This window comes from Gopherus flavomarginatus, chromosome 6 (genome assembly GCF_025201925.1).
Source record: "Gopherus flavomarginatus isolate rGopFla2 chromosome 6, rGopFla2.mat.asm, whole genome shotgun sequence".
NCBI lineage: Eukaryota > Metazoa > Chordata > Testudines > Testudinidae > Gopherus > Gopherus flavomarginatus.
The window spans coordinates 125512968-125529708 of NC_066622.1; the positions used below are offsets into that span (position 1 = coordinate 125512968).

A 16741-nucleotide genomic window follows, 5' to 3' on the forward strand; every position below is an offset into this window, starting at 1 on the left:
AGGGGAAGAGGCCAAGCAGGAGCGGGGCCTTGGGGCAGAGTGCAGGCAGGGCCCTGGGGGAAGAGGCCGAGTGGGGGTGGGGTGAAGTGGCAGGCGGGGTGAAGTGACCGGTGGGGCCTCGGGGCACAGCAGGGGGCAGGGCCACTGTACGGGTGCTGGGGTCCACAAAAGATTAATCCGGCCCTGTGGGTGTTGAGGACCCCTATTTTTTTCGGTGGATGCTTGAGCCCCAGAGCACCCACAGAGTCAGCCCCTACGTCATGAATATCTTTTGCAACATCTTGAAGTGCTCTGATGTCTCATTTTGTCAGTCAGGTGGGTTTTTTCTTTATAATTGTAGAATATGTGCTAAACATTTTGCTAAATGGAGTAGAACTTGCTTTGAATATATCAGAAACATACAGGCCATTGGAGCGAGTGTTCATTATGATGAACAGTATTTGGAGTGAGTGTAGACACTGTCCAAGCCATTCTTTCGCTCAAAGTTAATGTTAACCACACTTGTTCAGAGCTTCATGATAAATTCATTCAGAACACTGTTACTGGAAATAAGCCACCACTCTGAGTAATATGCATGTGTCACTGTTGAGTAATGAGCTGGCAATAGTAATGCCAGCACATATGCTTTATCATAGTGCACTTCTGTCTTTTGTATGACTATTTTGTGAGCCAAGAATTATTGTCCTGGCGTTTTATTTTGAAAATAGGGCCTTTTACCTAGAGGGTTGGTCTGTGTGTTGGTCAGTCTGTTGGTCTGTCTAGATTGAACACCTGCAGCTCCTCTTAATTTTGATGGGAGCTATTCATGTCCAGTAGGTGGAATACAGGGCCCACCCATTCAAATCAAACCCTTCCCTGCATGGTTATGCATCTCCCAGGTGGCACTTTTAGGGTACCATTACTACTGAGATAGTGGGAGTCAGGAAACCGTGCAGACAGCTGGAATAGGGTCCATTTACTGCGCCTTGTGCCCCTTGTCTTTGCTATAAGTGATGAGGATCTGCCACTGAAATGCAGGCAGTTGGGAGGGGAGTATGTGTGCTAGGTGCAGGTGAGAGAGAGCGAGCGAGCGAGCACGCACACACATAGGAATGAGAACACTTGAAAATCAAAGCTTTTGATTAAAAAATAAATCCAGTGCTGCTTTAATTATAGTCGTTCTGCTAGCACCACCATAATATGTATTTAATTAATCAAAAATGATGTAACTTCAAACATTTGAATTCATTCTCTTTAGAGGTTCTAAAGAAACTGAGTAAATATTGTCAGCTGTGGTGAGGAAGGGGGGGAGAAAGGTAGAGGGTTTAAAGTGAGTCATCCTTTGTGAAAGCTAAAGGAATCTGAATAAAAGAACTAAATAAATGGTGTGTGTGTGGGGGGGAGAGGGAATGGATGAGGGTATAGAAAATCTGTATCCACCTGAATAAGCCAGGGCTGTTAACCCAGGGATCTTGGCAAGCATAATCAGAATGCTAGTGTCATGTTTTAAGTGACATTTTAAGATTCATCAGTTTTTTGTGAAATGCTATACAAGAAAACAAAGGCACATAGAGGGGATCTTGAAGGCCACAGCAATAATGTAGAGGCTAGACCTGAAAAGCAATATTCCACAAAGGAAAGCAAACTGTGTTACGTACCATAAACACAAATGAAAAGGAAGATATGACAGTGCTGGAAAGCAAGGGGGGAGGGTAGAGAAGAGCTAAGGATCTTGATGCTGCAATCGCATATGCTTAATAAAATATTTAATATAAAAGATTTATTAAGCATGTATCTTGCCTTGCAATGATACTTGTAAAGTGCTTGTAGACACTTTGTTAGAATCTCTCATTGGCTCCTATACAGCACCTGCACCTGAAATTACTTTTGAAATCTTGCTGAGAAATGAATTAAAGTGCTAGGCTGTTGTTTTATGCTGCTCGTGTCTGAGAAAAATTAAAAACAAGTGTAGAGTTGCTGTGCAGGTTTTTAAGGGCTGCTCTTACTTTGGATATTGGTACAGTCTCTGGCCAAAACACATCACCTGATGAAAGAAACAGGCTTCTGTAAATGTTTATGGTTTGGATTATATATTTTATATTTTAAGAGGCCAACCTAGGCTTTACCCAGAGGTAAATTCACATTTTATAGTCCCCTTTTTAATATAGGTTTTAAAAAACCCTGTATTGTGCCCTGCCTGCAGCTTGCTTTAATTTTCCTCTCAATCCCTGACCATTACAGATGCATTTTAAAAGTGTGTATATACAGTACAATGTATCTTTCTGTATGTATACATCAGCCATACAGTACCATATCTGTATTTAACTTTGTTACCTTCAGAGTGCCCCTTCTCATTATGGGGCCCTGTGAAAGTGCTTGGCTGGCACGTTATTTAATCCAGGATTGAACCTTCCTATATAAAAAGGGCAGATGCTGTTATTATTTTTGTGACTCTTAAGAAGGACTGTCATAATTGCTACAAAGGATGATGACCTGTGCCCCTCATGAGATTGCATGCAATTGAGTCAGAGATCTGAGTGTGTTGCATTAGTGATGAACTGCACAAGAACTCTTGTTTAGAGCCATTAATAGCATTTGAGTCATTTATAATGACCATGTGGCATGTTTGCAAGTGGATAGCGCAAGACCTGTGCTCCTGGAAAGACTTTTCTGTTATGCGTACCTGCGTCTATGTATTACCAAGGACAGTTTAACAAAAGCTGCTATGTAATAATTAGACTTGGCAGAATTAAACTTTAATTTTTGATGGATAATATATATATATATATATATTTTTACTTTTATCTATTTAAACGTTCACAGTTGCAGGGAATAATGGAAGGAGTCAGACAAGAATTATTTAATGACAGTAGATGTTGAGATTCAAAAAGTCAAAACTTGATCACTGTTAAAACAGAAATTGTCAACATCTCATGTCAAACTATAGAAAGTAAATATCCTTACATCAAACTTTAATAATTTTTCCAGCAGCATTTTTCTTTGTCTATCTGTAAATTTTGATTATCTTCTGAGGAAATATTTTTGTGTGTATATGACAAAAATTAACATTTACCCGATAAGGTAATTCTTCCAGGCCTAGTCACAATAATTAATTCACTGCCTAGTGGTTGAACTGAAAATAATTGAAATAGAGGAGGGATGTGTTTAGGTCTTAGACCCTGAGCTTAAATCTTGCCACTTTTAGAGCATGATACAAGACTAATCTCTCTCATCAAGCTTTCATCTGAGAACGAAGTTGTGAAATGGCCACAGCTATGTGCGCTAGGAAGTGTACCACCTAGATTTGATTCCTCTGAAGTCAGCCATTTAATCTGTTGGGAAGAGGGCTAAGAGATTTGCTCCTCTTCCAGGAAGCATCTGATCTGTTTCTAAATGGATTCAGTGGCATCCAGATAGAACAAGACTGGTGCTTTAGGAATATATAGAATAATATAATCCATTCTATACGATGCTTAAACGGGAAAATGTTAATTGGAGAACATTATTAAGTAGCAGTAAGATTCTCTTGTTTGGGACTTGTAGGCGATGGTGCATCATCCTATAGATGTAAGATAATTGGTATGACTTGGTGATGAATTTCCTCATACAGAGAAGACTGTAAAGATGTATGTCATGGTAGAATTCCCCACTCTGAACCTTAACGTCCAAAAGATGGGGTACCACCATAAATTCCTCTAAGCTCAATCACCAGCTTAGTACTTGTAGCGCTGCCACCAACCAGGAATTCCAGTGCCTGGTACACTCTGGTCCCCCCAGAACCTTACCTGGGGACCCCCAAGACCCAGTCCCTCTGGATCTTAACACAAGGAAAGTAAACCCTTTCCCTCACTGTTGCCTCTCCCAGGCTTCCCCTCCCTGAGTTACCCTGGAAGATCACTGTAATTCAAACTCCTTGAATCTTAAAACAGAGAGGAAAATTCACCTTCCCCCCTCCCTCCCAGACTCTCCCTGAGAGAGAAAGTAATCCTAACACAGAGAGAAAATTAACCTCTCTCTCCCCCTTCCCTCCTTTCTCCTCACCAATTCCCTGGTGGATCCAGACCCAGTCCCCTGGGGTCTCACTAGAATAAAAAAAAAATCAGGTTCTTAAACAAGAAAAGCTTTTAATTAAAGAAAGAAAAAACAGTAAAAATTATCTTTGTAAATTTAAGATGGAATATGTTACAGGATCTTTCAGCTATAGACACTGGGAATACCCTCCCAGCCTAAATATACAAGTACAATTAAAATCCTTCCAGCCAAATACAAATTTGAACTCCTTCCAGCCAAATACACATTTGAACTTCTCTCAGCCAAATACACATTTGCAAATAAAGAAAACAAACATAAGCCTAACTCACCTTATCACCTAGTACTTACTATTTTGAATCTATAAGAACCTGTATCAGGGAGATTGGAGAGAAACCTGGTTGCACGTCTAGTCACTCTCAGAACCCAGAGAGAACAACAACCAAAAACTAACAGCACACACAAAAACTTCCCTCCCTCAAGATTTGAAAGCATCCTGTCCCCTGATTGGTCCTCTGGTCAGGTGGCAGCCTGGCTCACTGATCTTGTTAACCCTTTACAGGCAAAAGAGATATAAAGTACTTCTGTTCTTTTAACTCCTACTATCTGTTTATGACAATGTGTAATGGAGCACGCACCTGCAAGTGACTGGGAGTGGTACCACAGTCCTTTTCTCGCCCCTAGTGTCCGTTGCAGGCTGCCAGCCAACCTTGGGAGGTCTTCAGTGGCTTGGCCCTCTGGCCAAGTCAATGTGTGAGTGAACCCCTTCTGCTGGGATATTAAAGAGTCCAATAAATAAATAAACTGTCTCTCTGCCCTTGCTAGGGTCTACAGCCCCGGTGTTGGGGACCTTTAAATGCAGCCCCTTGTTTGGAATCTTCTTGAGGTCTATACCACTTTACCTATAGTAGTGAGGGGAAGTCAGGCCTGCCCACTATTCCAGGTTCCAACCCAGGGACTATATACACAGTAGCTCACATGCTGCTCAACTTCAGTCCTTCACGGCTATTTCCTAGGGCCTCTTCCTACTGGGACCTGTATCCCCAACCCTATTTCAGGGCCACCATTCTCAGGTCCTTCTCTCCCACGAGGTAAGCTTAGCCAGCCATAAATTCTGACTATCAGGCTCCTTTGGCCAGAGAGGAGCACCCTTCTTCACTCCACTGGTCCCAACCGGAGTTGACCTGCTGAGACTTTGCAGCTCCTTTTATCTGAGCCTGCTGGGCTCTGATTGGCTGTTGTTAGCCCTTGGAGGACCAGGTCTCTCTAGCTTCCAAGATGGATGCTCCAGTGAGGCTTCTCTAGGCAGGCCTGGAGGACTTACCTTTGCTGCTGTTTTCCTCCCACCCTGCTGCTTCCTAGGGTGGGATGTGGCAGAGCAGCGGGGTCTTCAGTAAGGGGCCATGAAGGCCTGGTACGCCCCATTACAGTGTGATGCTGTGTTTTTGTGGGTGCTACCATTCTGGTAAGGATTCAGCCATCCACAGCTTAAAATGCAATCTCTGAATGACTGTTTAGGGAAAAGTATTCAACGGGCAAGGAGCAAGGCAGTAAATTTAGTTGAACTAATGACAACTGCTGCCTTGTTCTTGGTGAATTAGGCCACTTTCCTTCGACCCATAGAATTAATAAATGCAGCATTTGGCACTTTGTATAAAACGTATCCTCTTAAAAAGGTTGTACAGATTGAACCTCTCTAGTCCGGCACCCTGGGGACCTGACCGATGCCAAACCAGAGAATTTTCTGAACCACAGGAAGTCAATATTGTAGCGAGCAGGTCTCTCTTTATTTTTATCTCGCCGAGGTGAATAAACGGAACAACGCTTGCAACACCACCTAGCCAAGGCTTTCTGGCTCTCTTCATAACAAAGTGTCGTTGCACTGTTTTACTGTATTGGCACAAGGAAATAAGTAGATAAAGCATGAAAAACATAAAATGAAATCATGCCAGACCATGGATGTTGCCGAACCAGAGAGTGCTGTACCAGAGAGGTTCAACCTGTACAGCAATTAATTAATTAATTAATTAAATATCACAAAATTTGATACTGTCCTTAGCAAAATTAATATCCTTTAAAATATGAACCACAAAATAATAAAATATTATGAACAACTAGATAACACAAAGTCTTTAACTGATCCATACTGCTCACCTTTCTCATTTGCTTCTATTGTTATAATAAGTGGCAGCCCATCTACTTAGCAAACATAGGTAGGGGTCCTGTTCCAGGTACCTGGGTACCTGTTCAGGTTTGACATAAAACTACAAGGCTATAATGCATCTGCACCCCAAGGTTATGGCAAAGTGTAGTTAAGTGTTCCCATCCCATGAAGGTGATCTTTCAGTTCTTCTTTGGATCAAGCAGCAGGCCTGAGAGTTTGAAACCAGAGTCAATCGATAGTTTGGCAGAGAGTTGGAATCTTGCTCCCTTCTTCCCATGGGACTGCCAAAATAGGGATCAAGCATGGAATGTGCAAGTTGTAATTTAGCCTATAATGAAGGGGGTCATTTGTTGGAACAGTCTGAAAATAGTGCCAATATTTAATATTCTGAATGTGGCCATATGTATGGAAACCCATGGCTTTAAAGTGTTTTTCTTTATCTTGCTGAGCTGCAGTGTTGGGGGTTAGTTTTGAAAGTCTCCAAATTGGAATCTGGATGTTACCTAGATGAGGATCAAAGTTCTCAGCGTTACATTTTAGCTCTCCTAAACAGGAAGAATTCCCTCTTCAAATTTGGCATCAAAATAAAAATCAAGTGCACAGGATGCAGAATTGTGTAAGGGCCAGAGGATTGGGAGTTGAGATACCTGGGAGAAAATCCTGGTACCATTGAAGTCTATGGCAAAATCCCATTGATTCTTGTCCCAGCTCTGCCACTGGATTGGTGCTTGAGCTTGGCCAAGTTGCAGACATTTGGTCCCACAGACTCTCTATCTATAAAATAGGAATAGAGATTTAGCATCCTCTGTAAAATATGTAGAGATCTTTGGATGAGGTGCCCTTTATCTTTATCAAACTATTGTTCTCTTTAAGCCTTCTTTAGCTGTAGTAGTAGTTTCAGTAGATTCTCCCTAGCACTGGCTTATGCTTCAAGTGTTGATTGGGATGCTCTGCAGATAATTGTCTCCCAGGTGGTAAAGTCAGAACTAATTGATCAGCTAGTTAAACCCCATCACAGATCAAATAATCCTTTCAAGTAGTTCTTTTGCCTTGTCAACAAACACTTTGTTTGATATTTTGGTGCTACATGCAGGTTTCTGTGCTGCTGAAACGTGTTTCAATTAGATGGTCCTGGAAATTTATTTTTTATATATAATCAAAATTAATGTCTTATTTAACGCAGATAAACTGACCTCCCAAGTGAGGGTATAATGATATTTTGCCCTCTTCATTCTGCTTCACTCAGTATTTTCTGTCCTATCCTGTTTTGTTCCTTTTAATTTAGGGCCTGATCTTGCAAATACTTAAGCATAGGTATAATATTTTAAATCAGTGGGACTACTCATGTAAATAAATTATTCCCATGCATGATTACAGGATCAGGGTCATACATAATAAGCATTTTTTTGGCTTAGAAATCTCCTTTTCTCCATATTGTAAGCGCCATGCACATTTTCTGTGATGCTAAGAAAGTAATAAAGTAGAGGTAGTAGAAAAACCCAGACAGTTTTCTGTGAAATTTTTTGAACAAAAACTTTTCACTCAATTTTTTGGTAGAAAGTATTTGATTTTCACAGGAAAACCTTGAAATTAATTTTATTTCATTACAATTTTATCCGTTTTTTCAAAATCTAGTGAGTGGCTAAGCTCATTTATGTTTCTTTTTGCACTCAGTAGGTTTTCAAAAGCTGAGGTAATTTGGAAAAGTTAGAGTGCACAAAGGGAACCCTCCCCAAATTATAGCCATCATTCATTCCTTTAGATTTGTTGGCAAAAAAGGAAGTGAAAGGACAGAAACCTGGAATTTTGAAATTTCAATTTTTTTTCATGTTTTGAAAACAAATTTTTCAATTTTAAAGTAAAAATTTTTATTTAGCTTTGAAACTTGTCAGGAAAATTTTGAAAAAAATGAATTTTTTTCACATGTAAAGTGTTTTTTTTGACAAAATCCCATTTTTCAGCAGGAAAATGTTTTGACTGAAAGACTGTGACCAGCTCTATTAATAACATATTGTATGCACCTAATTTGGGCTGCCAAACATTTTTCCCCAACAGAATTATAGAGAAACTTCTAAGCTGTTTTCTCATGTTCTGTCTTTCTTTTCAGAGATGACTTAAATTTCACTGGGGGCAACTATTCTGTGTGACTGAGTGACTTTGTTGTTGTTGATCAGTGGAATTATTGGTTTCAAGACTCCATATGCCACATTGATCTCTGGTGTAACTTTGAAGTTCCCAGTCCTGATTTTTCTTTACCTTGCCTTTCCTGTAAATCACAGACACCAGTGCAAAGTGAGTGTAAAATGCTACCGTTATGGTTTTGTAGCATATTTCAATCCAGAAGCAATTTTTAAATGTACATATTTGCAATGTTGTTTCATTCTAGTATAACGGAAAAATGAAGCCTTGCTAAACATTAGCCCACCAAATAGCCTGATTGTTCTTATATTATGCAAACCAAAATAACATGGCACAGAAGTTAAACCTTTTAAAAGTGGCTTCTGCTCTTGCTCAATAACTGCTTGCTGGATTTTCAGTATGGCTTTTTTTGAGATATTTAAAGAAGTTTTCACTCTGCTTCTAATTTAGTGCCTGCAGTAAACTGCAGACAGCATCAGTTATAGGCACAAAAGAAAGCATTCAGTCTCCCACAGATTCGTGGGTGTGAAAATGGGAGTGTAAAATAGAAACAATTTTTCTAATATGTCTTTTATTTTCCATAATATGTGACCCAGAATGCCACCTCAGTTGAGTCAGTAGGGATCTGTGTGGCCAGATCACTGGGTCCATGCAGACCCTCACTGAAGTCAGAGAGGTGCTATGTAGGTGCCATGGTGGAGCTCATTGCCATATCAGGGTCAAAGATCCCCTCCACTGTCAGGTAATGAGAATCTGTCAACATTAAATGCTATACGTCTTTACCTGACTCAAAGGTTTTGCTCTCCCAGGCAGACAATAGATTTTATACTCTGGTGAGGAGTGCTCCAGAAGTACCTGTAAGCAGTTAAATTATTACTCTTCAAAGACGTGTTTTCTAGATGAGGAGATTGAATACATAAAACAAGTATATGTAATATAATGGGTGACCAAGAAATCCTGCCAGACATTCAAAATTTTGGATGAGCAGCCAGCTTTAAATCTGAACTACTTCTTTGCTTTTGGTCAGTTTGTGGCACAGTTTTAGTATTGTTTAATTGGTCTTTTAACATATATTTGTAGGACAGTATGGCCCCTGATCATGTTTCAGTGTGCAGAAGGGAATGCAAAGTGGCTGTGCATACCCTAGTCAGAAATACAGCCATCTGCCCATCTTAGTGTTTTGTATAGCACCCATCAGTGTAGTCAGGGGTGAAAGTAGAAATAAGGACTTACCGGTACGGAGCTGGGTTGGGGCCGGCTCTGGGCCCTGGAAGGGTCGAGGCCTCGGGCGGAAGGGGCAGGGATGAGGGGGTCAGAGCCAGCCCTGGCCTGCCCTGTACCGGTAAGTGCCCTCCTCTCCCCTGCTGGGGTAGCAGCGGCAGCCGGGGGCTCCAGCAACAGTTTAAAGGGCCCAGGGCTCGGCCACTGCTATGGCCCAGGCCCTTTAAACTGCTGCCTGAGCCCCCTGCTGCTGCTGCTACACCAGGGCTCTGGCAGGCTCCGGGGGCTATTTAAAGGGCCTGGAGCTCCCCTGCTTCTACCTGCCCGGGCCCTTTAAATAGCCGCTGGAGCCTGCCGGAACCCTGAGGTAGCCACGGCAACCGGGGGCTCCAGCAGCAGTTTAAAGGACCGGGGCAGTAGAGGCAGCGGGAGCCCCAGCCCTTTAAATAACCCCTGGAGCCCTGCTGCCGCTACCCTAGGGCTCTGGCAGCAGGGCTCTGGCGCCAATTTTAAAGGGCCCTGGGCACCAGCCACTGCTGAGAGCCCCAGGCCCTTTAAATTGCCGCCTGGGGAAGTCAGGCCACCCCCGTACAGCACACCGGTTCTTGTCGGTACGCCGTACCGGGGCGTACTGGCTTACTTTCACCTCTGACTGTAGTTTATAAGTACTGCACAGGACAATTAGTTCTGTGTAGTGAGGTCTCTAGAGGAAATCTCTGATCCATTTGCTGCTCTGTGCTCTCTGCTTCCTTCTTTTCTAAAGGAAGGTGAAGAGGACCAGGATTGTATTGAAAGGGTGGGGTAAGGCTGACTTAAACCTAATCCTGGCCCACTACTCAGTAAGTGACCATGAGGAAGATAATCCATTCCTTTACTTCAGAGAAGAGTCATTGCAGTTGTTGCAGGATGCTAACTTCTGCTGTGTTGTGGTCCCACACCCACATAACAGTACCTGTTTTTATATAAGTGGAGGACTGGAGCCTGTAGTCATAGCTTTCTCTTCATTGGGTGCTTTCAGTTCATTGTTGCCTTTCCCACTGCATAGCTCTACCAAATGAGGTGTTCTTTGTTGGCTTTTTTAATATTAAGGCACATTGATTCTCTCCCTGTTTCTGCATTCGAATTGCACTTGTGAGTCATCTAGACTGCATCAAAAGTTAGGGCTAGTCTACACTAGAAACGCTACAGTGTGCAGCTGTACTGATCAGCTGTGCTACTAAAGCATGTGTGGTGAAGACACTCTGTGCTGACAGGAGAGCGCTCTCCCGCTGCCATAATAAAACAACCTCTGCAAAAGGCGGTAGCTATGCTGGTGAGAGAAGTTCTCCTGCCAACATAACGCTGGCTACACTGGCGCTTAGGTTGGTGTAACTTATGTCACTCAAGGGGGTGGCTTGTTTTCACCCCTGAGCGATGTAAGTTATACCGAAGTAAGTGGGAGTGTAGACAAGGCCTTTAAATTCAGCAAGGTCAGTATTTGCTCCTTTTTATTATCAACCTGATAATAATACATTATGTAGCCCAACAGAAACATAGCCCAACAGAGTGCTGGATAGAAACTTGCTACAAAACTCAGTTACATAAATAAATACACAGACATCTGATTGCATTTCCTTTCTTTTTTTTTTTTAATAATATACCGTGAAGTCTAATAATAGTGGATTGGAAGAAATTTCATCAGGAAGTTGTGCTAGTAACTTTGGCCAGAAAATAAGTAGTGAGGGAAATTGTCAAGATTTCATGGAGCTTTGCATTTATAATAATTTTGGTCATAAATCATTCTGCTGAAAAATGGATCAATTTTTCAGCAATTTGGAGACAGTCACTGTACTTGGTGTTTTTCATAAATGATCGAAAGTGTCTCCCACAGGATAAACACCGGCTGTGCAAAACCCAGCATTCTCATCAGAAATCTCCTCTCCTAGTTACACTTGTCATTTCTGCTACAAAGATCGGGTTCTCTTTGGGCCAATCCTGGATTCCTTGCACACCCAACCCCTCATTGACTTCAGGCACAGCCCCGTGTTATTGGCAGCATAGAGCTGCAGGGGTAGCTCCTTGGGGAATTTTATTGCAAGAAAGCAGAATTCTCCCTGGAGCTCTCCAGCAGACAAAGGGAAGTACCCTCTATATTTGATCAGTGCAAAGGCCTGAGCAATTCCTTTTGAGGGCCTAGTGGCCTATTGAAAAGGCTTGGAGTAGTGACACCCACCTGGTTATTTCTCCCCACATCCTCCAAACCAAAAGTATCAACATTTGGGAAAGGGAAAGAAGTGGACAGTTCAAAAATAAAAGGGGAACAATGGCTTCAAAGAGAAGTTGTTGAGAGTATCTCTGAGCCCCATTTGTACTAGCCTAAAATCACACCATAACACACCATCTTCCCTGTGGAGTAGGTATGGTGACTGATTACATAGACTTGGGTTGAAAGTCACCTCCCCACTGTGTATCTCTCTCTCTCTTACACACACACGCGCGACACCACCAGATAAAATCTACCACCTGACAATTAGATTGGGTATGAGCCTCTCTATGGTTGCTGTTACAGACCCGGGGCTCTTTTGGCTCCTATTCCTGTGACTGAATGTCTCATCTAGTGAAGAACTGACTGCATAAGTGCTTGTATACCAAGTGAGCTTTGATCTCTTAAGAGAATACTAATTTAAAGCCTCTATGAACTTCAATTTCTGAGTGTTGCAAACACACACAATTTTAATAATAAATGACATCGTTCCCTTAACAAGGAGGCACTTTATGCACTTAGCTATTGTAAACTTCCTCTCACCCCGAGTTTCTTAACCAATGCTAGAGGATTTATTGTGTTTATTATTATTATTTATCTGGTTCCAGTTAAGATGGGAGACTTTACTTAACCATTCAGGTTTTTTTGGGCATGTGTGTTGTTTTTGGCAGATGTATATTGAACAAAACAAGCTGAAAAGACAAAGTCATCTGCTTCTGCAAAATTCTGCTCCTGATCAGCAGCTTATGAAAGCTTTAGATGAAAATGCCAAGTTGACCCAAACACTGGAAGAAGAGAGACATCAACACCAGCAAAAGGTAGTATAAGATTTTTCACCTACTGTAGGATTTTAGATAGCTTCTCAAAACTCATATTAATTGCCATTTATTAAATGTGCTCAGGACAGTTCAATGCAGAGGTCTGGTCCCTGCCCTATCCCCTGTCTCTTTGGGTCGTTGATAGGTTTGAACACAAAATCTTCAGCATTTACGCCCTGATTCAGGAAGGCATCTTTCTTCAAGACATCAGGTAAGCACATGCATAGCTTTAAGCATGTACTTAAAATTATGTCCTGAATAGGGATGAAGTTAAAGATGTTCTTTCCTGAATCAGGTCTTGAAAGCATGCTCCTTTAACACTGGAGGTAAAGAATGACCCCTCTAGCTGGTAGGTGTAGTAGGCGTTTAACCCTTTTGTGAACCAGCCACTAGACACTGATAAAGGCATGTGTTAGTATGGATTACCAAAGCACTAGGAGACTCAGTGGATAAGTTTGAGTGTTGCTTTTTAAATTAATAGGGGTGATATGATGTCACATTGACGTGTGTTAATATTTATGTGCCTTGGGGAAAGCAGTGATTTTCAGGAAGGATTTAAATGAAGAGAAGGCAGGATCCAGACATCCTGCAATGGGAAGGTGGTTCCTGGTTCCAGAGATGCAGGAAAATGAGAGTAGTAGAAGGAAGTATAAATCCCACAGTATCGGGGAACTACAGAAAAAGATAGAAATTATACAAAATGCTGCGTATGTGGGTGCTGTGGAAAATCCCAGAGTTATGAAAGACATGAGGAAGACAGCATCTCTGAAGTAAGACTGTAGTATGGTATCTGTTGATCTATGACCATTTCCGGCAGCTGAGGATCTGCACCTATAAATCACTTTAGTTTTCAGTGTGTGTATACCATAGGGCAGTGGTCCCCAAACCTTTACGTCCATGCACTCTACACCCCAACCTCCCCCGGAAGCCACAGTGGAGTTGGGGTCATGGTCAGGAGTGGGGCTGGTGCTGCAGCTGGGCTTTGGCTGGAAGTGGGGCCGCAGTTGGGTCTGGAAGTAAACCTGCAGTCGGGGCTGGGAGCCGGGGGCTGCTGCTGGGATCAGAGCCAGGGCCGGGAGCTGGTGGCCAAGGCCAGGGCAGACCTGGGGGTGGGAACTAAACGTGGGAGCAGAGGAGGGCTGGGTGGTGCTCCCTCCTCACCCCCCATGGGGTCTGGCCTGGGCCCTGCCGTGCCCCCCTGAATATTCCTCCATTCCCCCCACCCCACAGTTTGGGGACCACTGCCATAGGGTAATGCTCAGTAACTGTACTTTCACAGGTACAGTAAAGCTAAAGATATATTCACTTAATATATTTATTTAAAAACCTACTTGAGGTGTAATAGCCAGCTTATAGAAAATCTCTGATTTTTTGTAAACTAGACAAATTGTGTATATTTAATAGCTATGGAAGCGATTCCTTCAACATACTTGAATGCTGCCACTCAATCTGATGTCATTCTGTAGTTCATCCATTGACAACTGCATGAACTGCGGAAGAAGTGAGTTCAAATTATAACCTTTAAACAGAAACAGTTAACTTAAAAAAAAAAAACTACATTAATGTTTGCTTCAAATGAAGAAACTGTGTTCAAATAAGATGATTAAATCTCTAAAGAAAAAAAGCCTTTGTGGCTGTCTTTCAAAACTGTTTGCTTAAGAAGACTTCTCATGTATATTACTGCAGCTTACAGTCTTCCTGCTAATCTCATATTCCTAAGGCCTATGGTGTCTGGTAGATGGCCCAGCTATTCATCAAGGCAAAAGACAGAATGAGCATTTATTTTTTATTGTAACAACGTCCAAGTGTTTGCCGTCCTCAGGTTAAAGAATTGGAAGAGAAGCTAGAAAATGAAGCACTACATAAGGAGATCAGGTGTCTACAGCAGCAGCTGAGACTTCTGGAAGAAGATAAAAAGCAATTGGAACTACAGTGGCAGAACTCTGAAGAAAAAGTTAAAAACCTGAAGCATTCAGGTAAAATAACTTAATCCAATTAAGTTTAGAAGTGAAATTCTCTCAAATGTTACTGATGCAGACCTAGCAGAATTATACATGATACTTTTGAGATGAAGCCATGAGCATCTGTGCATAATTTATGTTTCACTGCATGAAGTTCAATGACTCAACTCAACATAATGTCTAGAACCTATTCAGTAGAAAAATCTTTAAAAATGTTGTGGCATTGTGATGAGGTATACCAACCTCACTGGAGAACAAGGAGTTAAGGAACAGCTCTGGTCCCAAGCAGCCCTGGCCAGCCACAGTTGCAGGGCCTGAACAGACTGGAGGCTGAGGCTTTAAAAAGGGAAGCAAAGCAGGTCAGAGGCAGGGGGCAGTGGAAGGGAACAGATGGCTGTGCTGTGGGAGAAGTGTTGCCCAGGAACTCATTGCCTGAGACCTGACAATGCAGACCTCTGCAGACCTATAAAGGAGAGTCAGGTGACTGAGTGTGCAGGTCAGAGACTTCTCTGATTTAGTGTGGGAAGCTAAAGGAGGCTTTCTTAGGAGATGGCCTCGGGGCGGCTGTGTAACACTGCAAGGTAGAGTGTAGCTGCCCGCCATAGGGCCCTGGACGAGAGCAGTGGAGGGAGTGGTCCAGGGTTCCCCTACCCACTTCAAGAGGATATTACAGTTACAAGAGCATTCACTTCGGTTGAGAATCTAGCTGGAAAAGACCTTGACTGTTCAAGGGCCTAGACTCCAAGTCCCCATGTTAAAGGGAAGGACTGGAAATTCTTGGAGAGATGGGGGAGGCACTGAAGGACGGGACCATGTTTTCAAGAGGAAGATGGCCTGCTGTCCTCCTGCTTGACCACTAAGCAGCATGGTTGGTGGTGGTTCACCTTCCACAGGCATATAAAATTAAATCTTTAGGTAACTCCGAGTCTACAATAAGTAAAGATTCAATGCAGTGTTTGCATGTGAAAGGATAATCCTTTTAAGTTCAGCTGAAACTTATATTTTTCATTGATTCAAAAGATATACATAAATAGAACATGACTGTTCTATTAATTCTTTCACAGAGATATACACACACAGTACACCATGGCTTATCACAGGGGTCGGCAACTTTTAGGAATTAGTGTGCTGAGTCTTCATTTATTCACTCTAATTTAAAGTTTCACGTGCCAGTAATACATTTTAATGTTTTTAGAAGGTCTCTTTCTATAAGTTTATAATATATAACTGAACTATTGTTGTATGTAAAGTAAATAAGGTTTTTAAAATGTTTAAGAAGTTTCATTTAAAATTAAATTAAAATGCAAAGCCCCCTGGACCGGTGGCCAGGACCTGGGCAGTGTGAGTGCCACTAAAAATCAGCTCATGTGCTGCCTTCGCCACGCGTGCCATAGGTTTCCTACCCCTGGCTTATTTTGTAGCACCCCTATTGTACAGGTGATGGTGGGGGGAGTTCTCATGTTTCCATATGTGGAAAAATTCCATATGTGGAAGTTATCAAGCAACTTAGGAAATCACACAAGCATTTAGTCTTGATCTAGCAGTTATCGGTGAATTTGTGGGAAAGATTTAGCCCTTCAGACTGAGTTGTGAGAAAACAACCCCTGCTGAAGTGAGGTTTTTTCCTCATATTACAGGCTCTTCTGATACTGACATTTAAAAGGTAAATACTGTATTCAGAGCTTGGCACAGGGAATTAACCACACAACTTCTGTGGGTTTTAATGTCTGAAATCCATGGGAATTGTGTGTCTAATTCCCTGTGCATCATGCTAAACATTTATCCCTTTACTATCTGACTGAAAAAATTGTCTGACTTTCTGACTGCTATTTGTCCAGTTCATAGGCTAAACCAAAGCCTCCAAAACACTGACAAAAATCACTTACAGTATGTACAGTATGGAACAACTACTGTAATTTAGTTATCAAAGTCTTATATGCTAAAATGGTGCCTGACCAGCTTACAGCATCATGCCTATTAAATGCTAAAAACTGTAATTTAACTCTCTTTATTTAAAATTGCCATTTCATAATAAATTCAAAATATAGTTAGCAGCTGGTGAACTACTGTTTAACTCTCCAAACACAGCTGGAATGTGTAGATGGAAAATGTCAGAGAGAAAAAGCATACCAATGTAGTGGTGTGAGCTTCTGGAAAAAATATTTTACAATTTCGTGTGTGTCAAATT

The 16741-nt window shown here is 41.9% G+C and overlaps 1 protein-coding gene across 1 annotated transcript in view; it reads left to right on the top strand.

Moving 5' to 3' along the window:
* Nucleotides 1-16741, top strand: part of SHTN1 (shootin 1) — a 99717-nt gene that overhangs the window by 46961 nt on the left and 36015 nt on the right. Inside the window, exons 9-10 of the mRNA XM_050958994.1 lie at nt 12446-12592; nt 14415-14568. Of these exons, the coding sequence (XP_050814951.1) occupies nt 12446-12592; nt 14415-14568 (301 nt within the window). The remainder of the gene's footprint in view (nt 1-12445; nt 12593-14414; nt 14569-16741) is intronic.